The following is a 27,805-nucleotide window of genomic DNA, read 5'->3' as shown; positions in this document are numbered from 1 at the left end:
CCCCCACACAAAGTAATGTATACCAAAGTTGGTCAAGCAACAAGAACTCTGATAGAAAGTTAGACTTGTACATCTATACTAGTGGGAAGCCATTATGTGTACCATGTTTCATCAACATTGCTGAAAAAAGAGGGTAGTTCACACCACATGATTTTTGCAAGAGACTAATGGACAATTGACCTCAGACCAACTATGGGTACACCGAAATAGTACATTCCTTTCATATTTTGCATGGTGCAGGAATTACAAGACAGTCCTTGCCAATTGCATAATTTCTATCTACTTCCACAATGAAACAAAAGCTCAATGGGGGGGGGGGGGTCCGCCCCCCCCCCCCCCCCCTCCCTCCAACACATAAAGTTGACCATGGAAAGGGGAAACATGTACTGCTTGACTGCTTTCACACAGGTGTTTAACAACTCAGAGAATTGTGGAAGGAATGGGTTAAATTAAAACTCCCGTTATTTTATGAAGTTCCTGGGACCGGTATGATTTCTTTTCTTATATTGAAATTTTGTTATAGCCCAGTTCAGTAAAGTGTGTATTTTAAAAAGATAAGTAATCATTCCTGTTTGCGACAGAGTGCCTATTTGAAGCAGGGGCCATAACTATGTTTATTTGTTGATGAAAAGACCCAATCAGGTGTGAGAGTATCCTAACTTCCTAAAACATTTACATGTAACTCCTGCTTTTGTTCTTAAGTGGGATTAAGCACACTAGACACTCTTTAAATGTTTTATTGATGAATGAAACTGCAAACAGAGACAATTACTCTTGATGATAATTTTGGAACTTGACTTTTTACTTTGTTGCCATGAGAATTTTGTTATAACCGTATTTGTCATAACGGGAGTACACTGCACCCATATTATTTCAGCAAGGAGAGTCAAGGTACATGTAGTTCACTACATGTGAATAAGACTATGATTTTATAGTCTCACTAAGTCACTAGACTTCCAATATTCTCTTGACATGCTGTGTACTTATGTACACAACATTAAAACAGATACCCCAAAACTACCAGGTATACATTTTGCACACTCCTGTTCGAGTGTCCTATTCAAATATGTTTAAAATACAGAAATTTTGTCTTCTGCAACATCCTGCTGTCTGGCACTCTATGCTCTTTTGTTCTGCTCTGTTCATGTACAAAATCCACAGTAGATTTCTAGTTTCCAAACACATACAAAGAAGAAATGTTTCACTTTTTAGATGATATGGTAGCACTTCACTACACAATCATCACTTAATAACTGGTTTTCACAGTTTCTCAGCAATGTACGATGTATCTATTCATTTAGTTTGCATATAATCAGTAAGTCTTGTCATATACTGACTCATCTCTATTTTTCTTCCAATAATTGCTCAGACACATTGTAGATGTACTTATACACGCTCTATTATTGCTAAGTAATGGTAGGCAAAACAAATCGATGCGAGTGATTATCTCATTCGATTATATCTCATTCGACTCTCATAGTACATTGTAGGTTTCTGACGATTTTCTACTTGTTTGTGCTGTAATTCCATGTAAAGTTGTGTGTCTCCCAATGAGTGTTTAGGCTTGTTTTTGTATTTTAAAGGGATGGTACAGTATTGGTGGAGATGAGAATTTGGCTTTTAACTTTTTGCGAGATACTATTTAAAGAAAACACTTCTGAAATATTACAGAGCATACCATTCTATGAGGAATTCAAAGTTTATTTGATGAAAATCAGGTCTGGAATAACTGAAACATCAAAAAACAAAGTATAACAAAGCGATCGTAAAAAAGTGTGGGTCCCACACGTTATTAGAATCGCACCGTTTTGGATATCTCAGCCATTTCAAAACCAATTTTCATCAAATAGACGTTGAATTCCTCATGGAATTACATGCTCTTTCATATTTCATAAGAGGTTTCTCATTATCTCACCAAAAAATTGAAATTAGGTCTCAACCAGAACTATACGATCCCTTTAATGTTGTTAACTAAACATGGGTTTTTTTCCATGAATTGTGATCCACTTCAAGTACAGTAATATTGATTGAATAGTACATGGAAATACAAGCTCTTAGTCTGTGTGTGTCATTGCGTTTAAATCATGGATCATGGCTGTTTCACTAGGCAATGTTCAGTGTAGACAGCGGAGCCATAACCGCGAACACAACTAGCCAGTTCTAACAGTCTTCCTGTGATCACTTCAGCCAATCTGAACTTTGTTTTCATGATTAATATCAAAGAAAGAGGGGAGTCAAGTGTCCTTTTTATGCAAGAAAAGTGAAAATATGTTGAATTTTCTTTATATTTTCCTTATATATCATTCTATGCATGTGACATCATACACTGTAGTACACACGTAGTCCTCTTTATGGAACGCCATTAAGGAAACAATACAAAATTCATTTCACTCCAGCCAATATTCATTTCACTTTTAACAAATACATTTCACTCACAAACATTGATTTTACTTTTTATAAAAATACATTTCACTTTTCACAATAATACATTTCACTTTTAAATTAGAATTCATTTCACTTTTCACAAAAATACATTTCACTTTTGAATTAAACTTCATCTCACTTTTCACAAAAATACATTTCACTTTTGAATTAAAATTCATTTCACTTTTCACAAAAATACATTTCACTTTTACATAAAGATTCATTTCACTTTTCACAAAAATACATTTCACTTTTACATAAAGATTCATTTCACTTTTCACAAAAATACATTTCACTTTTAAATACAAATTCATTTCACTCTTCACAAAAATACATTTCACTTTGGCGTACCATATCACTCAGACGAAACCATTTCACTGCGCTAAAACCATTTCACTCTGTTAAAACCATTTCACTCTGATAAAACCATTTCACTCTGATACAAAAAAATACGTTCCTCTTTTTTCCCGGCCAAAAGGTGGCGCCAGTCTGAGAGGAGTCACAGTGCCATGGCACTTAGCACTGAGCTGAGGTGAGTGGCCGGCCGGCCAGCTGGCCGGCTGGCTATGCAGTACCTAGATTTAGCGCGCTACGCTGGCGCGGAAGCGACGCGAGGCGAGCTAGCAGTCGACGGTCCTCGCCTCGGCCTCACTCACATGCACGCTCGTGCCGTTACATGCATACTACATCGAGAATTGAATCTACGCCTGACTTGCTGAATGATTAACGTGTGTTTTACAACGCTTTTCAACAGCGATGTTGTGGGGTAAGTTTGATGTCTGACTTCTTGTGATCGACATGCTATTTTTTCCTGTTCAAAATGAGTATTTTTTTGCCGTTTACTAGTATCTCGAAGTTGACATAGTATTTTTCCTCTTTCAAAACATTCCCGTGTTTATAGCTGGCTGCTGACCCATCTAAAAAGGGGATTGATGTGACTTTTTGTTCATCAGGTCGGCAATACTTCGTGCTTTACGCAGTGATCGCATCTAGTGCGGACGGGGACTTTTTCGGACCGTAAATGCACCGTTGTTGACGATCTCTGCGGAGATGCAGGGTCAGTCCCATATATTGAAATTAGCGTTGTTCATTCGCTCAATTGGAACTTCGTGATATCGTGTGTTGTGTACACTTCTACTTCTACGAAGATACTCAGCAGGATCCATAAGTCAGGATGTAGTGCTAAGGAGTTGAACTTAGGTGCTCATTTGCAGTGCATGCTTGTTGGTGCATTAAAAATATATGGTGCGAGTAAAAATCTTGTTCCTCAGTCTAGATGCTGAGTGGAAGAGCTCCCTTAAAGGCCTCCAATGAAGTGGCTTCAAGGGCGTTTTTAGGAAGCCCATTCCAAGCAGTTACTGTACGTGGAAAAAATGAGTTCCGATAGAGTTGGGTTCGGGTAGGAATTGCCAGCAACTTGTTTGGATGGTACTGTCGTGTGTTGCTAACAATCATGGGTGATGTGTAGTGCTGTGCATTGATGGCTGCCATGTTGTGCTGAATCTTGTACATGAGGAAGAGGCTAGCAGCATTTCTTCTCCTCTCCAGACTTTCCCATTTAAGCTGTTCAATCATGGCAGAGACACTGTCTGGACAGTAATACCTCTGGAGGGTGAATCTTGCCGCTCGCCTTTGGATGGCTTCTATTTGGGAAATGTGTTTGTTTGTATGTGGGTTCCAGACTGAGCTGCAGTATTCTAGGTGTGGTCTCACTAGGGAGAAGTATGCTTGTTGGCGGATCCTTTGCGAGGTCTTTCGTAGGTTTCTGCTGACTAGTCCTAGCATCCGATTGGCCCGGGATGTGATGTTGTTGATGTGACTTTGCCAGGATAGGTTGGATGAAAAAGTTAACCCTAGATACCGGAGATCTGATACAGATGCAAGGGGAGTGTCTCCCAGGGTGTATGTATTTCTGATGGCTTTGTGTCCAGTGTACAGTGAGTCAGTGTAGGCCGGTGGCGGTAGGCCTACAATTGTATGTGGCGATGGCAATTTGTAAATTTGAATTTACAACTTATTCACAAAAATTGTACAGTGTACAATGTGTATGCTGTCTATAATAAACAGGGTCTTAGTCTTCATCTCTTAGCAGTTAATTATTATATGATTTAGGCACCTACTCATCACTTAATACAAACAAGAACAGTATAGATTCAATATTATTATTATTATTAGTTTTTTTCTTTCGCATGGAGAAAGAAGGCACAAGAGCGATTCTAGTATTTGATGTAAACATAATTTTCATGACATGTTTAAGAGTTGACCCGGCTGCAATGTTAACACTAATAAAGTACCAGGCTATTTTAATTTTTCAAGTTGGTATACAGGTTGTCGGTAAATATAGAGATGTATTATTAGTCTTCCGCATCTACAATTTGTAACAATAAAGTTTACGAGGATGTCTGAATGAATGCAATTATTCTCAGAATAATATGAAGAGTTTGTTCGCAAAAACCGATAAGTCCATATTTGCCAAATGGAGATATTTGCGATTAAAGGTCAGGAAAAATAAAGAGAATACTAAGAAAATTTTTGCTTCTTTTGACCATAATTTCAAAAATGCCCTTTTATATGTAGTGACCGATATCTCATTTAAAAGGTGTTATTTTGTACTTTATGACAGAGACCGTACTTGAAAATCTTCAAAAATGGACTTATCGGTTTTTTGCGAACAGACTCTTCATATGTTTACCATAGTACAGTGCATGTCTGTAGTTTCTCTCTGCTTGAATTGGGGTTCACTCCAACATAATGTTTTCGGACTTGTTATTGTGAATAATGGTTTATAATATCATCTATGATTAATTTTCTCTATTTGTGTCACATTGTATATGTAGGTATCCCCAGTACCTGACATCACACCGATGGAACATGCATATTTAAGGTGATTCTCTTCTCTGTGGCCTCCAGGAAAATCTGCATGACATAAACGAGGAGATCTACACTGTCAGTTCTATAGTGTATTTTGTTTTCTTGGATGCACACGTACCATTCAATCTCTGACAGATTTTTATCAAGGAGAGCACTGCTGTTTTGCAAGCGCTGAGTGACTTCCTCACAAGAATAGAAGCAACTGATTAGTACACCTGTCAACTTTTTCATTTCATTGAAAAACCTAGAGCAGTATGTGATCATGATAACCTACCTCAGAAAGGTGCTAAATATGTGATATGATACAAAGGAAGAATGAAGTTGATATGCAATTGTAACATATTACAGTATGTTACTGTATATCAACTTCATTCATCTTTACGGTAACATTTTTAGTAAAGAGGATGTACATGTATATTCTTTGAAAAGCACGGTTGTTGTAGTAAATGTGAAGTTCGACCATTACAGATACATCAATGTGTGGAACTATGCAAGATAGTATATGTTAGATTATGTGCATTTAGATTACTTTGGAGTTTGTACAGATGGCAGAATTATGAGCCCTGATTAAACTAAATATTATCCTTCATGATATTCTTGATAAATGTTATGGAAGCAAGTACATTGTACAGTATGAAGTAGTATCTGGACGTTGAAGGTATGAATTTAATTTGTACATCATCACTGAAGCACTATAAGAGGTTTAGTTAGTACATGTATGCATGTTTTATTGCTAATATTTTGGTTGTGACCCATTTCAGAAGAGGTTTCAAAGATGTAAGAATTCTGTTCGATCAGGAAGATACACAAGGTATGTCACCAAAAGGAATTGAACGGTCAAGAAGGGATAAGGAAGATGAAGATTTTGACACAACAGTTAGATAGATGATACATTACATTAGTACTTCTTCCAAATCAACCAAAATTTTGAACATGTTCGCATTGAACGGGCATGCTCTTATTAGATACCTATAAAGAAAAATTGTGGACCTTGTGAAAGGTAAGATGAGCAGATTTTTATAACACCTGGGGGGTTTCATGTTGGCCTGTAGTCTACCCCAGGGTTGTCGAGTGTTGTTACTGGTAAGGGGTTCGAATACACATTTGTATCATTCACTCAGTCATAACCATGAAGAGAGTGACACACGGATATTTTAAATGTGTATGATACTGCTTGTGTACATGTACTGATACATGTGTATTCAGTTGACAGAGATGTTGGGATGATTAGTTTGCCTTTCGACATTTCAGATAAGATTATATACAGTCAATGCTAAAGTTGGGAATGAAAGATTTCTTCACATAGATGTTTTGCAAGATGCTATAAGGCCAAATCTAATCTGTCTGCTTCGATTTCCAGTAATATTGATGTTTTAAAGTTACTTTAAATTTTTTATCTGTTTAGTTTCCAGTAAGTGTACTTCATACATTGGCGGATCCAGTTAGGACCGCAACTGGCGCACGCCCCCCTTTATTTTTTGTTTAAACAAAAGAAATTAAAAGAAAAAAATGGGGGGAGGGTGCATGCACCCCCCTTTAATTTTGTAAACGCGTCCACTCTTTATGGAATTCCTGGATCCGCCCCTGCTTCATATGTAGTATGTACACTTCTGAATTGTTGATGCAGCTGCCAGTTCATGTGTTTGAAACATTGGCAGTGTGACCAATAGATACATTGTACTTGCCTTCAAAGTATTTAAGGGCATATGGACACCTTCAAAACATTCTCTGCTGTTTGGACTGTCGATGAAGTTTATATATTTTGTACATGTTTCATTTTGTTTCCAGTAAGTACACTTCATATGTATACATGTACACCTTCAAATTGCTCTTGCAGCTGCCAGTTTACTGTCACCCTCTGTTCATGTGTGTGAAACCTTGGCGATGTGAATACTATAGTAGATACATGTATGTGTACCTGCCTTCAGAGTACTCAGGGGCATTTGTACACCCTCAAACATTCATGCAGTTTGAACTATTAATGAAGTTATCTCTGTACATGTATCATTTGAGTGAAACCTTGCCAAAAGTGTAGATGGCATGTAATTTACAGAGTATTGCCTCAAAACATTTGTGGTAGTCTTGCTTGATTTTATTCACTTACATAACATTCAAGCCATATTCACAACTGTTTCATGTTTGTGCAACATCGGTATCAGTGTAGTTTGTTTATTGCCAGTGTCAAAATTTGCCGGCATTTTATTTGTACAGATCTGCTCCATACAATGTAGCTCTGCAATTGTTCAAACTACCTGGTACATTCATTTGCTCTTGTCTTATTACTGAGCTTCACCAGAAGAATTTTTTTTTTGGAAATGTTCACTGTACATCACTGTTGTAGTCAAGACAGACTGATCCTACTCGCGTTCCTACATGTACTCACAAGACCGCTGACAGTTGTACCTTTTGCAGGTCTCTTACATGCCACTTGGCTGGAGACTGAGTCCAATACCACCACCAAAAAATAAATCAAGAATAATTAATAAATGGATGAATAAATAAATGAGAGTTATAAATAAAAAAGAAAAAATGATCTAAAACTGCATTTGACTATACTGCTAAAAAGTAGATAAAACTGTAGACTGCTTATGCAGCTCTTACTTTAGGTATTATTATTTTTTTGTTATGTGTGTGATACATTGTCATGAAGATTGGTGGATACCTTGAAACTTAACTGCGATGTAGTTCTTTCAACACTTACATGTAATAAATAAATAAATAAATATATATATATATATATATATATGGAGATGTATATACATTTATAAAGAAAAAAAACTTGTGGATTGTGCTCCTTTCTCTGTTGTTATTAATGGAAAAAAAGGTATTTTATTAATTGATGAGAATGGCACGTGCAATAATGTATGTAAATTTCTCTGCCTAGTTAGGTAGGCCTATAGTAATAGAGTGAAGTAATGTAGTGAAGTCCTTGGGATCAACAGCTTTCTTTTGTTATATCAAAATGTTAGGTAGGCCTATAGTAATAGAGTGAAGTAATGTAGTGAAGTCCTTGGGATCAACAGCTTTCTTTTGTTATATCAAAATGTTGTTATAACCAAGCATGTAAAAAAAAATGGATAATGTAAGCGGAATTTCGATATAATGTAACTGTGTTCACTTTAGTGGAGTGAACGGTATAAGTAGTGGTTATAATGTATTTGAGTGGATGCTTAGGATGCTTTGAATTGAGAGAGAGTGATGTGAATGATTGATGGCAGAATGAAACCGAGAATCAGACACTTCGTGTTGACGAAATCAGAAGGGTGGACAAAAGCAAACAAAACAAACATACATTGTATTATGAATAACAAGAACAAGACATATAATCAAAAAAAGAGGGGGAGAGAGAGAGAGAGAGAGGCCCAGCAAGAGGCTGTAGACTATTAATTAGTACGTAATGTCTAATGACAGACACAAGTACAGTATATCACAGCTAGACGCTCGAAACTGACCACTTGTATTTACGCTGGGGTCGCTCATACAGTTAGACACACACGTACAAAGGCATCGAGGACACACGTCAATTTCTATATGTGGGACAGTACAGTACTTCGCGATTTCGTGCCGAGAAAAAAAAGGAATGGCATCCCTATGATATCAGCTGGCTGCTGACCCATCTACAAATCATCACATTACACTTTTAGGTATCATCTTAAAGCTGAATAAATTTCCTTTTACATGATATAACTTTTGTTGGTGCCCCACGATGAAAAAGAAGACTTTTAGGAGAATTTTAGAAGAATATCTGTATCCATTATTTCCGGAACATCTGCAATTAGTTAGCCACGAAGTTGATAATCTTTCATGTCGTTCTTGGAAAAATCAACAAGATAGCATCCAAGTTTTAACCTTTACCTATCAAATAAAAGAAAAATCATGTGAAAACGTAATTCAGTGACCAAGATATGAGCATTTCAAAACGATTCTCCAATCGCGCTCTCTATGACTTGCGGGGTTAACTCGCGTGCGAGGACTTGGATATTCTAGACGGGTTTTTTCGGGCTTGCCGACTGACTGGCTACTCAGTAAATCTAGGTACTGCATGCATAGCCAGCCGGCCAGCTGGCCGGCTATCCACCTCAGCTCAGCGCTAACAAAGTGCCATGGCACTGTGACTCCTCTCAGATTGGCGCCACCTTTTGGCCGGGAAAAAAGAGGAACGTATTTTTTTGTATCAGAGTGAAATGGTTTCATCAGAGTGAAATGGTTTTATCAGAGTGAAATGGTTTTAGCGCAGTGAAATGGTTTCGTCTGAGTGATATGGTACGCCAACGTGAAATGTATTTTTGTGAAGAGTGAAATGAATTTGTATCTAAAAGTGAAATGTATTTTTATGAAAAGTGAAATGAATCTTTATGTATAAGTGAAATGTATTTTTGTGAAAAGTGAAATGAATTTTAATTCAAAAGTGAAATGTATTTTTGTGAAAAGTGAGATGAAGTTTAATGCAAAAGTGAAATGTATTTTTGTGAAAAGTGAAATGAATTTAATTTAAAAGTGAAATGTATTATTGTGAAAAGTGAAATGTATTTTTATAAAAAGTAAAATCAATGTTTGTGAGTGAAATGTATTTGTTAAAAGTGAAATGAATATTGGCTGGAGTGAAATGAATTTTGTATTGTTTCCTTAATGGCGTTCCATACCTCTTATCCACCAGTGTTTGCAAAGATACTTTAAAAATTCATAACTTTTGAAACGCTTGTCCGATTTTCCCAAAACTTTCACTGATGTGTTCTACTAATATTGATGCATTCACTCAATCCACATATGAAGGTTGACTTGTCCTTTAACTTATGTAGAGTTCACTGCAGTTCAGTATGTCCAGAATACTACCACCCCTATAGCAGACATACCAAGTCTCAAGTACAAGGCATGAGACTCATTCCTCAGGGGTCGTTTTCAAGCTCAAACGCCTGACAAGATTTTTCTCACGCCTCACAGAAAAACAAATGAACCCAAAACGTGAATTTCCAACCACCAAACAAGCCACACACTGGGAATTTTTTCTTTTCTTTTAAATCAGAATAAGTCAAAATATTACATTAATGTACACTATACACACCAGATTGCATGATTTACAGTTTAAAAATGGTATACAATTGCTCCATTGGGAGGGGAGGCACCCCATCCCCTCTCACGGCCCCATCACTTTTTAATACTCCCTCAAGTGCCACAGTCGCAAAATCTCACACCTAGCTGCTCTCTGACCTAGGCATCTCTGCTGTTGCTGCTGTTGGTGGTTTAAATGCAATATTCACAATAACAAAGAACATCCATATAATTATTGAATCTTATTTGAAAAGTACACCTGTACATGCACATACATGTGCGTGAAAGTGCTACTGACAATTATCTGCCAGAGAAAAAAGGCCAAGATTGTGCAAGCCTGAATGTCACACGACAACATCACAGCCATAAGATACCATGTATAAGGCATTTCTAACATTTCCTTTAATCAAAGGAACAACAATTTGCTATACATTTGACTTTTCTTTTTGATGCATGTTCAGTACATGTGTGAGCTGCACACCAATAGATATTGCACAGTGAAGTACATGTATCATTCCACTTTATGAATCAACCTCTATCAACATGAATGAACAGAGGATAGTGTATTGTAGATGATAATGAAGTGTTTGATGCACATTGTAACACTGTACATACCTGTGAAGGAAGGCCTGTGTGTAGTTGTACAGGATCCATACATGTTCTTTCTGTAAATCAATCTTTTCTTGAGTACCTGGTTGGGGCAAAAAAATGATACTACAGCATGAAAATTGGAGTATGCTGGGTTCTTTCGATACTGGAAAAACTGCAGATTAAAAAGCAAAGCTATGAATTATTAAAACACTTTGTTCATAATCATATACGATAGGACCTTGATTATCCGGCTTTCAATTATGTGGATTCTCTGTTATCCGGATGTCGACTGGCTGACTTTTAAAAAAATGTTTTCATGTATTTTCAGTGCAAATCTCACTCAAAACAAACACACGCTCAACCATTATTGTGCAAATATACGACAGGACATATTCCAATCATTGTAGCGGACTATAACTTTGAAGTCAGTTTGTCAGACCATGTCAACGACTGGTGCCACGCTTGTCACTGGCACTGAATGCACTGGAGTGGTTATAGGACAATGCAGTAGTATTCGACAAGTGGCTTAGTGATCTCGTTATTGGTCAATATCAATCAAACAAACAATACATGAAGGGATATTTTACTAATTTCTTATCTTATTTCCATATCAATTTATGATGTATGAAAAAGGCAATGCCATACTGATAATCATGCTGTTAGTCAATTGGTAATAACATGTGCCACATGTGTATACCCCTAGCATGATATGTTAGAAAGTGTTGTATTTATAAAGCATATCTCTCTTATCCAGCCAAATCAATAATGCGGACGTCCACCAGTCCCGACGTGGCCGGATAATCGAGGTCCTACTGTAGTATATACTGTATAAATCATAGCAAATATGGAATGTGAAGGACCAATATTGGTGTTGAAAAATGCTCTTTACAATGTACAACATGTGTACATTGTATACCGGTACACAGTGTCTGTCAATAAAGCCCAGCTCACACCTTTGCATAATATTGTGTTTCTTAGTCAACTAAGTGAATTTTGATTAAATCTGACTAGATTTTGTATGAACAGATGTATACGCAGTCATAGCGAGCTAAGCCTAAAGCGAGCAGCATCGAACAGGATCGAGGAGGAACGAGGTAAGGCGAGGATGAACGAGGGGGAGCGAGCGACGGACGAGCTAGATTCGCAATGAAGCGAGTTACATCCGCAACGGTCCTTGCTAATGCGAGCAGAGTACTAGGAGTAGAGTGAGGTGATGCGAGGTAAAGCGAGGTAACGCGAACTAAAGCGAGGTAAGTCGAGGTGAAGCGAGCAGGTATCGTAACCATACGCAGTGAAACGCAGTTCGAAGTAAAGCTGCGTTGGCCTGCGTTAAGCAGCTCGTTGTCGCTCGCCCTTGCTCGTCCTTGCTCGCATTAGCTGGTTGTCCCTCGTCTTAGCTCGTATGGATTTTGATCTTGCGTTCAGTTGCGGATGTTTGAAAAAATTTCAAACTAGCGAGCTAGATCGCAAAGCCTCTGCGTTAGTCTGCGTATTAACCTCGTATTAGCTCGTTTCATTGCGTAGTGCTGCGTTGGGCTGCGTTAGACTGCGTTCGGGCAATACGCAGCTGAACGCAAGCTCGAAACGCAAAGGTGTGAGCTAGGCTTAAAGGCACACTGCAGTTCCTTTAGTTAGCTACAATTCAGTTTTCTCCATCGCATACTGTAATAGTGTATGCACCGAATATTTCGCGAAGTTTTTATTTTCGCAAATTTCGCAAGTCAGATGCTATTCGCGAAATTAAAGACACACAAAAATATTGACTCTGATTCTGATGTGAATGTGACGTGCGCATGTACATTTCTCTGTTCAGTACAGGACTCCAAAATCGCGAATTCAACCACTTGCAAAATCGTCGGGAATTCCTGATTTATGAAAATTTAGACTCTCGAAATATATGGCGTATACAGTAATCAAACTTATTGTAAAAAGTCAAATGATGCAGCGCTATCTACCAGTAATTTCCAAAGCACTGTGTTGACAAAGCTGTGCTGGTGCACAGCGCAAGCTGTATATTCTAGATCGTACACAAAGAACATGGAACACTACATGTACAATGTATCTCTATCTCCAAACTACCATAGTGTTGTCAATTTTCTCAGCAACTGTTACATGCTGAGAAAAGAAATATCAAGCTTTTAGCTCTGAAAATGCATTTCTATTGTGAAGTGACAATGTTTTAATCATGATGAGAAGGGACAAATTAGATCCCATTATGGCATACAATGTATACGCTCTAACCGCACCTGCTGACAGTAACTCAGCATTACCGGAAGTGCACATGTGAATACTTGTACCGAAAGTGTAACCCTGCTTGACCTACATGCGTGTTGTGCATGGTTGCATAAAGCACTTACAATTTGTAATACACTTGATCAAACGGCTGGCAAAGAAATGTTTTTATATTTAGGGCCTATATGCAACAGGGAGAATTGGTCAACAATGAGACAATCCTCATGTGGCGGAAGCATAAGAATTCCTGTTTTGCTTCATATCACATTTCACACACATAAAAAAATCCATTTGTGTTAAAAATGCAGAGCTTCTCTGAATCTATTGTTGTGACAATAGATTCAGTGACAATTGTGACATTAAAACATGATGCTATCAGTTATGGAATTGAATCTTAAAAATTCAAGTGCATACTCAAGTTCATGCTCTTTACTGATTTTAACAGACACAGTTGCACAAAGCGCAGGTGTAACAATGTATGTTGCGATTTGTAGACATCTTGTACATACATGTACACTACTTGTATCCTCATAAAGAAGTTTCTTTTCTCTGAGCAAAGGCTGTGTTGCACAAATGCACAAATGCACCCATTCTATGATGAGACACAAATTGTATTGGTAATCACACACACACAAACACACACACATATAATGCATATATGGCCACACATCAATAAACATGTGCACACATACAGTACATTGTACATTCGTGTACACACATGCACGCAAACAAAATGCACAAGTGCGTGAGTGCACACACACAGGCAAACACAAACACACACACCATACACTGTATGTCATCACATGCTCAGCAGGGGACATCTCGTGGGATTCATGTTCAGCCATACACACCCCATTTGTGAAATGACTAGTACAAGGGTACCCTCTTCTCATTCCACTGAGAACCCAGGAAGGCTGAATGCATCAGTGATGGATGCATGGTCCATGACTGCTGCAGACACACTGAACTTCAAATGCACCTTGTTCCAGCCTGCATGTGCACTGTGGAAAATGCTCATTTATTTGTTGCCATTCACACTGCAGCACATCACTAAGCAATGAACATTCACATTGTTATCACATCTCTTCCTACATCCCTCTCACTTGTTGGGGCTTACTGAAAACCCAGGAACACTACTGCGGCATGAAACTTTTGTGAATTGGAGCCAAAGGCCTTTTTCCACGGCATGAAACTCTGGCATTCAATACACTATGTAGACAAACACTTTTTACTTCTGTGAATCTTGTCTTTTTGGGAAATTCGAGAAAGTTTCTGGTTTTACAGTTCCCTCTTTGCAATCCATCGCAATGTCCACCAAAGTCCATCGAAAGATGCTACCTGATATCAAGTCCATGCCACATATTTTCACCTACAATGTAATTTGGTGAGAGTGTGATGGCAATATATGACATTAGCTTCCTTTTTCATAGAGATTTTCATTGAATTTCTCATAATATATTTTTCTAGTGCTGTGTGACAAATCATTTGTGACCGGCGACAACGGTTTCAGGCAAAAGTCAGAAATTGTGAAAATTCATTTTTTTCGTTGAATCACAATGCCCATTTCCTAAGCTTTACATTGATATAACAAACTTGTACTCTCCGGCACCATAAGCGGTCATATAAAGTGAAATATGATGCACTTTTTGAATTGTTAGCTTGACAAAATTGCGAGAAACCGGGCTTTGAAGATTCACCTCTTGCTCGAAGACAATGCTGAGGGGCGATGCGAGGTGAGAATCACCCATCCGTACGATGGTGCCAATCGAGATTAAGCTCCGCCTCTAGCAACCACAACAGCTTCTGATTGGCTCTCTGAGAGAGCCAAATTTCCCGGGCAGCTTCCTCAGAACTCAGCGTATTGAGCCGAATACATAATGCGTTTTGTTCAGGTTTGTTTACCAATAGGTCTTTCAAGATGGCGGTTACGATTATTGCAAGCTTGCTGGTTACGTGTGTATGCTGCACGTATTACCCAATGGCATCCTCACGCTACGCCTGTGTGTACACGTCACAGGAGCGGGTGGCGCATTATTTTGTATGCATCTTTTCAAATCACGGTATATAAACAAACAAACAAACAAACAAACACGACTTTACTTAGTTTGGTGCAATTTTGACTTATTGGTCATTCATGACCGTTCATTTCCTCTCTTCTGCTGTCTTTTGAGTCAACCTGCTGTCGTATTTACTACAAGCACAATAATTGACAAGTGAATTTTCGATTGTATGTTGCACGATTTGTGTGGCAATTTGTAACTTTGATACATTCAAACCATGTTCCCTATCGTATCTATTTTCACGTTGGAAGTTAGTGATGCCTAGTATTGCTGTTCACTTTTTGTTTCACTTCCGTTGTCGAACATTACGGTAGAAAAGCTCGAATAGAAAGCCAAACAAAGAGCATTCAGTACAGAGCGAGCGTGCTGGTATCTATTGTAGCAACAACAATGGAGCATGCACGCGTGAACAAAACATTTCCGACACGCTGCGAGACGTACGTATTTCCAAAAGCCGAACTAAATATTTGTATGTAAATGTGTGCAAAGCACTAGCCAATCACACGCGAGACGCCGCGCCGTAGCAACACTGAGCATATTAGCGCGGCGTTCGAAATAAGATCGAAACTGACAAGTGCGATCCAACATAGGGTGTTTAAAATTCCATTTTCGATAGGAAAAACTGAGTCTTATGCTGTGAAATTTAGTGTAGATGTAGAAAACATATCAAAGATTCAATTTCTGCAAATTTCTGGTGATATCCAATTTTCACAATACTTTGAGCAGTTTTCAAAGTATGGGAAAAATTGTGACATTTGAACATTTTCACTTGACCTTTGACCACATGGCCTAAATCTTTCCCTCTAAAGTCATTGCGCAGTTATGTACATTTGTATACCAGGTTACTTGTTGAATTAAGTGTGCGTACTGAGCAATTTCCAAGGCAAAGAGAAAGTGGTGAAATTTCAGCATTTACTAGTAAAATGTAAGCATCTTATCCTGACCTTTGACCCTTGACCCAAACATTCCCAAGATGATCATGGCAGGCAGTTCATGCATACAAACTTTATGTACTAAAGTTTCATGAAGATTTATTGAGCCATTTTCAAGAAATGGAGAAAAAGTGAAAATAATAATAATAACAGTGAGACTTTTATAAAGCGCACATTTCTACCTAAAAAAAGATACTCAAGGCGCTATAAAACAGAGTACATATTGTGTCACGTTACAACAGTATCACAGAAAAAAGACAATAAACCAACAAACAATAGGCCTATTATACGTATACATACTATACATACAGGTATACAATATTGTCAATTTAAATTGAAAATATATGTCTTGAGATTCTTTTTGAAACCATCAATGGAAATCTAATGGAAACCATCAAATCTAAAAATAGCATTTTTACTTGACCTTTGACCTTTTACCCCATTGATAATAATCATACATATATATGCCAAGTTTCATTTGGATATCTCAAACAGTTCTTACGTTAACCCATCAACAAAATTGATTAAGGACAGACTTATTATCAAGGAGTGGAGTTGCCTCGCAATCTTGTATAAATTTTAGGAGTTCAGGGTGAACACTAAATATTGCATATGATGGTGTATCATCATGCAAAGTGGAATTCAATGATTTCTCAGCAAATGTTTACTCCAGAAAATTGTCAGAAGAATTGTAAGTTATACCATAGAGGAGTAGGAAATCTATTAGATATGACTTTGCAACTTACTGTTAAATGGATTCAAAGTATCTGTTATACGCTAACTTGTACACTGCCATAACACAAATACTTCTTCAGTGTTTATGTCCTCTTGATAGCACAAGAATGAAACAAATTTTTGCAAAGGGGAAAAGTTTAGAAAAGCAATTTTTAAGCAAGAGAGCAAAATGAGAAAGGGAGAAGAGAACAGATAACGTTATCTAAATATCCTGATGACAGTTTTGTTGTTAAAAATCTAAACTCTGGCTATGCCCCCCCCCCCCCCCCCCACAGAATTCCAACAATGAATTGATTAAACATCGATAGAATCACATTTATCCCCAGAAATTGGCATCTCAGCACTTTGTTACATCAACCAGCAGGAGCACGAAAGTAGTTTTGGATTAGATGCAGAATCGGACGGTGCACAGTTTTTTGTTAGCACCACATCTTCAAGTGACCAAAAGCTTGAAATCTCCCCATAACAATATTTTTGTGATGAAGCAAATGCTTTAGGCATGGCTCTGTATGCAAGGGTTAATGGTAATGTCCGTGAAAATAGGCTCATGCATGCAAATGTATGTAAATTTAACATACATCGCCATCATGTGGCATTCGCGGCGCGAAGCTGGATCACATGTGCATGCTGTGTAAGTACTAGTACATAGTATGTGTGTGCTGTACTTGCCGTGCGATCACAATCACAAACTAGAGAAGCACTCTGAGAGCGCAGACCTCCGCCAAGCATGCAGCTTATTTCCATCACCATGATCACTGATCTTGTTCTTCCATAGAGATATCAGTGATTTCCACCCATAGGCATGCTGAAAGTGTGTATAGTGTGCTGAAAGTCGCCCGATTTCCCAATATAGAAGCCTTTGTTACATCATAAACCCTCAGCTGCATGGCGCGCCTCGCCCTAGCAGAAACTAGGGCACGAACTTCAGTGCGCACATGCAATTACCTCAAATACGCGCAGCCTGAACTACCAAGTTCATTGACCCTACCTGCCAAAATATCAAAAATTCTTCATAAATTCCCCCACATTTCAACCTTTCCTGCAAGTTTCATCCCAATCTGTAAACTACTTTTTGAGTTATTTTGCACACGGACAAACTAACAAACCAACGGTAACGAAAACATAACCTCCTCCCTTGGCGGAGGTAACAACACACTCCTGACACTGACTACGTTCATTACCTCATTGGAGAACAAGTACCGGTACTCGTTGTACTAAAAATGTGGATTTGTACCGGTCAGATAAAATACTGTAACTATGCAAACAGACCTCGGGAGTTGTCTTTTTATTACCAAAATTACAAAAGGACGATGCCAATATTTGTTCAAGGCAGTGTATACAGCCACACATTTGAATGTATCCAAAGCCAGAGTGGCCAGCTGGATACTGCCACATCAACACACAGTGTGATGCACATAACACACCATCATGCATCAATATGATGAAAATAACCTACTTTTTCTTACATTCTAGATGACCTTTTTTTTCCTTTGAAGGGATACTCCTTAATTCTCAATGTCTTTTCTCAAATTTTTTTCTGGTCTTGTCACAAACGTCGGTCTGCATGTTTTCTCGAGGTAGAGCTTGCTTCCAATCCAAAACGGCCAACATAAAGGCCCCAGTGTTGATCAATTCTGATTTCAACGGCCCGCACATACGCCGTACGCACACAGTACAAACGTGTCCTGGGTTATCTTTCAGAGAATATGCATGCACTTTGCATTTGGGATATACACACACTTATTGGTGATTACATGTTGTGCAAAGTATATACAATGTAAGTACCAGTATCATATTAGGGTGTTGGATCGTGCCCTGCCAACATAAAGACAAATATGTGCCCTATCTGATATCACGCAAATCCCATGGGGCACAATAAAAACACCGGGTGTGCTCATTTTGACATGCAATTTTGTGACTGACTTCGCCTTTATGGCCACTAACTAATCCTAACAAATTTGGTATCATATTATGAAAGAAGAAGTTTTTCTCCATATTCTATTAGACGCTCATAAATGACTCTGACAGTAAGTTGATGTAAACATTGTTAGAATCACATCTATATCCTCATATCTCAGCATCTGCTTAGGTACTTGAACCAGCGTGTGGAATGCAAGTAGGGATAGATATGCTGAATCTGATGGTGCGATTAGTTTTTTGCTAGCTCCATGTCTGGGACTGGGTATAATGCCTCGAAATCACCCCTGACCATTATTTTTGGACTGCAGCAAACGTTTTAGGCATGGCTTCATATGCAAGGGTCCATGGTAATTTTCGTGCATAGGGGCTCAGGCATATTTGAATTTCTCCAAACACGCAACACCGTCACATGACATTCATGGCACGAAGCTGGATCGGGTGTGCATGCTGTGTGTTTTGTGTGTGTGTGTGTGTACATACATGAATGCCACAGTAATGCTATAGACCGATTCGATTTCGATGACCTGTACACCTACCGCCGCTAGCGGAGCTATATTGGTCGCCAAAGCCGGGGGGCTTCCAGCAAGCTAGCTACCAAGCGAGTTGCACTGGCGTTTCAGTCAGCTCAGCAGCCTAGCGCACCCATCGCGCATAGTCAGCCGGCCACCGCCACTGCGCCGGCGGCCGCCGCGCTAATATTGTGATTGTTTACTCACTGTGCAAAAGTCTTTCAGCGGCTTTTAATGCCTTTCTTTTGGGCAAATTTAGTGATTCATACATATTGATCTACAATGAAAACTTCAAAGGAAGGATCAGGAAAATATATTGAGCAGTTGTTGGGTGCACAAATAACAGAAAAAAACGGAAATGGAAGCTGCATAGCAGTGTGTGAAATTCATTCACCACTGACGCATGATGAATAAACAATTAGAGACAAGTGAAATACAACGGTATAAAATGCACAGATTTTGAAAGTTAGGCCTACGCCTACTAGATCTTCTATCTAATTAGGTTATCACTGCATATTTGTGAAATATGTTGTTCATTTTAGAAGACAAGTTCAAAGATTTTGATAATTCACTGGGGTTTTTTATGCTTGGTGCACTACTTTCCAAAGTTTAAATACACTTCCTGGCTATATCATATTATTATGACAAACAGTTTACAGCCTGCACTACAGGCAAATAAATGTTTCAAGATGCATTTAATTCTTATATTGTTTTCACTTCTAAAATGTTCAGCATTGCATTGACCATAGCATGCCTATTCAATTTTGGCCTGAAGGAAACTGTGAATTTGAATTTTGATATTGATACTTATAAATATCAAACCATGGATGGAGGCAAACATCCACTTCACAATCATATTAAAAAAGTTTAATCTTAAAATCACTTTTGTAGATTATAATATTAGGCGTTAGCGCGATGTTATGCAATGTTACTTAAACCTAAAACAGTAGAAGTTTTGGTTGTTAACATCAGGCGACCTGAATTTAGTTTATACGGTATAGGAATGCCTAGATCTGTATTCCGTTTGGTTTACTTATACAGTTAGGCTTGCCTGAAGTTAGCGACAACCGAAAATTATATAGGGTATCTTGGATGTAGGGTTCCAGAAGTCAATAGGTCTAGTCTGGACTCTTGCCTAGAATTCTAGACAAGATCTAACGTTAGACAGATTCTACCAAGCTGGCCCGAGTAAAGCCTAAAAAGCTTAAGTTAACCGATAAGTTGCAATTTATGGCGCCATATCTAGCTGAAGATTCTGATTCACTATTTGTATTTAATCATATCAGTTAACTTCTCAACAGTCTAGGCTTACTCGCAAGATGTCTGCCTGCGCCTAGCCATAGTTCACCCCAGCGGTTTTCATTCTCTTACACAAATTTGAATATATGGGGCTTAAAAGGGAGTATCCAAGTCATCGCCATAGAAATAAAGTCTACATGTACAAACACTCAAGGATCATACCGATATTCACCTTGAAATTCAAGTTTTGGCTACAGTGCAGTATGTCATCTACCCATGGCCATTCGCTCATACCCGGTATAAGTTGTTTAATTTTCACGAATTTCGCTAATCACTGTTGGACCGCAAATTTTACAATTTAGTGGGCGAAAAAAATGCAGTTGTCACAAAGCCAGACGCGTCGATCGCTGCCAGAGACAGCTGGCCACCTGGCGCCGGGTGGTAAAAGCACTGGCTGCCGCTGGCACCCTCGCCACGCACGTACGGCGCTTGCCGGCCAGGCCTGGATGCCCCCCAGTTATGGCGTCACCTTAAGAGGGCACACTTCCATGAGCAGTCGCTCAAATTGGTCTATACAATGTATACACATTGATTCTCATTACAATTTACAATGGTCCGTGCAAAGTGCATACACATACAATCACGTCCACAAAACATACTGACTCGGTTTCATCAGAGAACTCAAAATTGTGAATTTGTAATAGTTACCACACAAACAGAAATATAAACGTAGTGCTGCAGCTGTTAATATATTGTGAAAGATCACCCATGATGCACAATAGAGTGTCCCACCAATGACTTCGCATCAAGCTCCAATATTATGGCATCTCAGGTGATACACTTTAACTGGATAATGGCATTCCTCTGAGACAGAACACAGTCTGTCATTGTTCACTTGGCCACTTGGCATGCGTGTGGCTGGATGGAGACACACATGTACACGGGTGTGGCTGTGTAGGCTACACTGGTCACTGCCTTTCTAAAATCTAGAGTAAAACCCCCAGTTTTTGGCGGGCCTCCAGAATACGGACACTTATCACTTATCACAAGCCAGCAAAGTCTACTGTCACAACACACGTACAGTATATCACATCGTTTCACATACTGGCACACTTGTTTACCACAGGAAAGTGCCTGAGTCACCTCCAAAAATCCATCTAAAATCCCAAATTTTGCCATCAAAAACGCAGAATCACCACAACGTTTCCACAACTCTCGCGAAATAGGTCCCGTACCAAGAATCAGGGTCGCTGAAAAAGTGCTAAAAATTGAAAAGTTACGCCGTTTTGTTGCGAGATTTTTCGCTTATTCGCAAGCTCAGAGTGTGATGGTATCCTCAAAAACACAAAAGAAAAACAAAATCTCCCTGTGTGCCAATGCAGTGATTAAATGTACAGGGGCTGAATGCAAGAGCCAAGGCACCAGAATTCGGACAAGAACGGGTGCCGCAACGTCCCCGATGCAACCTTGCACCAACAAGGTACAATGGCGCGTGCTCATTTTTCAGTGGCCTTCAGTTGTATGCATGTATTGACATTGAACGCGCACAGCGCGTGTCCGAATTCTGAGACAGTATATAGGAGGGGATATAGGAGGGGATCCATGAAGCCAGACGCAGTCTCCGCGGAACATATCCCCGACGACAAGATACAGACCGATCTTTCGGTCAACACTGTGCATTGAATGCCAGTTGTAGTTCGAGAAAAATTTTATGCCACAAAAAAGGCCGTCAGCTCCAATTCACGAAAATTTCATGCTGCGATCTATATGTGTTACAGTACACAGTACTTATAGGACCTACTAGATTATTTCATTTTGCATATATAGATTCTATCACACCACTTTAGACAACAGAAGTCGCTAGCAGTCGTGCTTCGTGTACGGCGTCTGGTCGGGCTGACAACCACCCATGTAATGTTAGACCAAGTCTACTCACTCCACTCGATTAATGTTAACCATTCATTGCATTGTTGTTAACCCGTTCCTTACGGGAACCTGGTTTACCAGGTTCCCGTGGGAGCAACTGATATACGAAGACAAGGACAAGGGTGCCTGCTTCAGTGGCCTAAATTCATGTTTCTTTGTGTTAAAATGCTCAGAAAAGTGGGTTTGATAAAAAGATCAGAGTTTATTCTATCAGGATTTGTTCTCCTGCTGTTTAAAAAAAGGGGGTTTTACAGTATTATGTACCTTTTCCTGATTTAGTTTTTTGCTTGTTCTGCTGTAAACTCGTACGAACATGTACATAATGATCAAGGCTGAGATCAGTTAGAAATGCGGGTTCGCTGACCCCAGTCACCTCATTCAGGTACCTGGTTTTGTGAAGAACAAAAGATTCTGAGAGCTCATCAGCGCACGCTCTATTCATACCTCGCACCCGATCGATATTTCCATTGTTCACGGGCACATGTACTTGACCGTAGAAAGTGGGACACAATCAACCGCTTGACTGCCTTCACACAGCTGGATTACCAACCTGTGTGCCTCTCTGTCGACGAGCGAAAAGAATCTCGTTTGGGGGCAATTAAAGGCACTCAGAGAACTGCGGAAGGAACGGGTTAAAAGGCAGAGAATCAGCCAACAACCATTCATCAAGTAGGACCTGAATTAACTACACGCAGCCGCTGTCGCGAGGCGACAGCGGCTGCACGTCTATTCCTTCGCAGACGTTGATATTTTTCAGCGGTGGGTGTGCGTTTCCTTCATGAATATCTTTATTAATCGTAGAAAACTAAAATGTAAGGAATTGTCGTAATCTATGATAATCATTCAATAATCAGTATGCGATTTTTTGTTTAATTAGGTCAAAAACTCACCGAAATCTGTGGCTAAAATCAGGTCTGTAAACGTCCTTATTGCTTCACTCCTCATCTGCGAGTTATTTGAATGGCATTCACTCTCTACTACAACGTAGGTAGTCGGGGCGGAAGTGATGAGATAGTCGGATGACCCCGACTAAAAAAGGTCAAATCATTGCCGGCGCGCGTGATGAACAAGGTAGGCCTATAGATAAGCTTTACGTAACACATAAAATGCACGGGCGCACGGGCGTATGTAAAACGCAACCACTTCCGGTTGCGCATGCGTGGTAGTTTGTTGATTTTGTGAAGCTCTCGAAGGAAAAGATGCCACCGCACAATCTACTCCGAAAAATTCAACAATAAGGTCTGGATACCAACAAAACGTCGAATTCAACTGAACCATTAGGAAAATACACTGTAGGTGAGTGTTAAAAATTATATTACTCTTAAAATCATACAAAATAAAAGGTATTTTATGTGATTTTGCCGTCAATAGTGACGGTCGTTTACCCGGTACACAACGTTGAAACACAACGCATGTCAGACCATGTCAGGCTATAACTGCGGAGCCCAAACGTGCAGCGTTGGGGCTGTGACGTTTTCGCATTCAGATCGAGGAATTGTACAAAACGGTGCCGTTTCGGCGCTATATTTCCTAAATTTTTCAACAAAAACTACTAGGAATACTTACATGGGTCGATTAAACCTAAATGATTAATTTCGGCGACTGTTTGATGCATTTCATTGCTTATGATGCAGAAAATGTTGTCTTATAACTCGAATATCTTCAGCTCACCGATGCTCACTGAAACTCACAATCACTCGCACAGCTCCCAGGCGCGCGCACAGCATGCATGCAGTGCAGTGCATTGACAGCATGTGTAATGCTAACCCCGGGACGCTCCGTATACAGTTACACACTGTGGGAGCGTCCTGAGTCAATAGAGTGCTATATCGGTAAGCTTGAAAAACATACACAGTCTGTCACAGATTTTCGCACCTCCGTAAGTTTCGAATATCACGAGGAAAAAACGTACTTTTATAGTATACATAAGATTCTTATCTAATTAATACCCTTCGTTCACCTTGTTCTTGTTCACACTGGTCCAATGATCTTGAAAAAACGTTTTTTTCACGGCCATATACGGGTCCGTAGTCCTAGCTCCCCATCCCATTCACCATTTTCGAAATCAGTATGCAGTACACTGCGCACGTAAATATTCATGTGCTGGCGGAGTCGCAATGCGTTTAGCCTTCTGACAAGGCCTGCGCGCGCGCACCCACCCAGAAAGCAACGCAATATACAGCGAGAGGGTTTGCCAACAGTATGATAAGGCCTTGCCACAAAGCTACACGACTTGACGGCCAGCGCATGCGCACAAATCTCAAATCCATTGACTGTATAAGATGTAGTTCTCCCGAGTTCCTCTCGACCGAGTCGCATTTAACTCATCAAACCGAGCAGAAAAGGACTATTGCCAGAACCAAAAGTTGAACGCAGTCAGTCTTCAACATTACATCTTCACCTGTAAGTCTTCATATTGCAGAATTTTTGCGATTTCATATTGATTTTTAGGCGCTATACTTCGCCTGTCATGATCATGTCTGCTACAATGCGCAGCCCCAACACTGCGTGTTGGGGCTGGTCGCAGTTAGCGTAATGCCTACTAATGGATATAGCAGCAAGTCTCTCCACTACTGTTGCACTAGGGCAGGCCGCTTATTACTCCTAAAAAATGTAGAAAATTTTGCAGTTTCTAGATAAATGGGTGAGAAAAACCAAGTCGACAAGGTAATGTATATTTCATTTTTTATTGTCACTGTGTTTATGATGGAAATTTAGCAGTGCTTTATTTGTGAAGTCGCCGTGAATGTGGCAATGCCAATGGAGTTATTCGTGATTTTTGCTCCCGCTCAGCTGCGAGGTAGCCGCCAGGACCGCGCCTTGCGGCGCCGTCTCCGGGGCTAGTCAGGCTAGACCTGAATCACAATTAGCACAAGTGGTAGCACGTTAGATTATACCACAAGATCCCTCTTTCTCATTACCACTAAAAAGAACGAGTCCGAAGTCTCCAAAGAAGAATAGGTCTAGCCTATATGCTCAGCAGGGAGGGAATGCCAGCACTTCTGTATTCTGAAGATTACGTCCAACTAATTTCCACATGTGGGACTATGATCGTGACTACATGGACAGCCATGTATCTCAGACTTACTGACATCGTATGTTTGCATTAATCCACGAAAAATTTACGCAAATCATACATTACTGTTCACGTTATATTTTGTACCTTAAAATAAGCTGATAATCAATGACTGATAAACTTACTTGATTCTAGCAGCTTTAGAATATCTCCACAATAACAATCAGCACTATTGTCGCCCGCCATTTTGATCAAGTCATTGTCATGGTTATTTCGTTATTTTTAAAATTGAATACTACAAAATGGATTAAGATATATCTTCAAATACGTAAAAATAATAATGTCTTGATACTTTATTTTAAATTTCTGTTGAAATTTAGAATTTAGCAGAAAAAGAATAAATCTCAGAAAACGTCTTACAAACATATTTTTCCCACCACATGGCCCTCGGACGAGAGCAACTGGGATGGATGCACTTGCCCGATTAGACAATAACTCATATTTCCATAGAACGAGATTTACACCATTCTAACAATCACGATATTTATAAACGTGGCAATCAGGGCCGTCCTACGGACATGATTTGACATGTGGTGCTGAGGGATTTGAATATATATATATATATATATATATATATATATATATATATATATATATATATATATATAGCTAATGGTGACGAACTAAGTGTTTGTGCATATTTCGGCAATGACTGACGAACTTTATAAAAGCCTACTCTACATGGTCATTTCTCTTGTTATTTTGTGTGCGTGTGTGTGTGTGTGTGTGTGAAGGTGTGTGTGTTGCCCAAGACCAGTTTATAAATGCCATGGCCCGTCCGCACCCATATTTGTTTCTCTTCATTGTTTCTCTTTTTCATTGGTCTCCATTGTTTTGGGGTGTTCTTTTTTTTTTTTTAATTGACAGTTCATCAATATAGCAAATGTTATTCATCTAAACTAGTATACAATATAAAGCATAAGAAAGATGCTAAACGGATCGACTTACAAGTATGACACGGGCATATAATGATTATGAAGCTGTATGTGCCTATATAGTGCCGCTGGCCAAAATCGAAAAGGACAAATGATGAAAAGAGCACATTTATAGGCCTACCTGTAGGTTGACAATCGACATCGACACGTGCATATATATAAAAAAGAGAACAACAAAAACAAAAACAAAACAAACAAACAAACAAACAAATCATCAAACAAACAATCAAACATACATGACACAAAACAAAAGGAAACTCTCTCCCAAACGCGAAATTACAAGGTGCACGAATGCATGCGTATTAGTCATGAGTGCGGCATAGGCTCCCTACTACTAGGTGTTACAAAAGACATTTCCCACTTATGATGCTTAATACCTCGAAAAGTTTACATCAGATAAAACTGTCATTGATATGAGCAATAGCTGAATAGTGTACAGTTTAGTTGGAGGTGAATTGAATATGAAAACCTAGATCAGTTTCATGAAATCCATGATTAATTTCAAAGTTAGGTTCCAGATTTTGGTCAAATTTTAACCCTCTGTACAAAACTTGAACTTTACACAGGAACTAATGATGTGTATGTGAGTGTGTAGGCCTACTTACAATGACTCTGAACAATGGACCTGGATACCACCTGTTAAGAGCTCTGCTGCAAGGCACATGAATGCTTCATTAATTATTCATGATGGATAATTGCCTGGGCACTGCTAGTCTGAATTCCTATAACAAAGGGTGAAATGCATGCACATGAAAAAAGTAAGCACATGTTTCCACGTGCTTGCATACACCACATTTCAGAATGAACTAGAAAAGCACTCTGAGAGCGCAGACCTCTGCCAAGCATGCAGCTCATTTCCACCACTGATCTTGTTCTTCCACATAGAGCGTATGTGTGGAAATCACTGATATATATCCGTATTACGGAGCCATACATGAGGAAAAAAAAACTCAATGGATTAAATAATATTGCTTTCCCTCGCAATAATATTGCGTGGGAACGCAATATTATTGCGAGGGAACGCAATGATTATTGTGAGGGTTAATACGCAATAATTATTGCGAGGGAACGCAATAATTATATTGCGTGGGAATGCAATAATATTGCCAGGGAACGCAATAAGTACAACCAGGGTACGCAATAATTATTGCGAGGGAACGCAATATTATTGCGAGGGAACGCAATAATATTGCGAGGGAACGCAATATTATTGCGAGGGAACGCAATAATATTGCGTGGGAACGCGATAATATTGCGAGGGAACGCAATAATTATTGCGAGAGAACGCAATAATTATTGCGAGGGA

The 27,805-nt window shown here is 39.2% G+C and overlaps 1 protein-coding gene across 1 annotated transcript in view; it reads right to left on the bottom strand.

Annotated features, from left to right (window-relative positions):
* Window positions 1-25,750, bottom strand: part of LOC139733134 (ubiquitin carboxyl-terminal hydrolase 34-like) — a 118,785-nt gene extending 93,035 nt beyond the window's left edge. The window contains 2 exon segments of the mRNA XM_071643975.1: window positions 10,960-11,035; window positions 25,690-25,750. Coding sequence (XP_071500076.1) covers window positions 10,960-11,035; window positions 25,690-25,750 — 137 coding nt within the window.
* Window positions 25,751-27,805: the final 2,055 nt, after the last annotated feature.

Source organism: Diadema antillarum, unplaced genomic scaffold (genome assembly GCF_040938485.1).
Source record: "Diadema antillarum isolate AM-2024a unplaced genomic scaffold, OU_Dant_1.0 seq00000461_RagTag, whole genome shotgun sequence".
Lineage (NCBI taxonomy): Eukaryota > Metazoa > Echinodermata > Echinoidea > Diadematoida > Diadematidae > Diadema > Diadema antillarum.
Note: the sequence above shows the minus strand (reverse complement) of the source record. Positions and strands in the feature narration are given on the sequence as shown.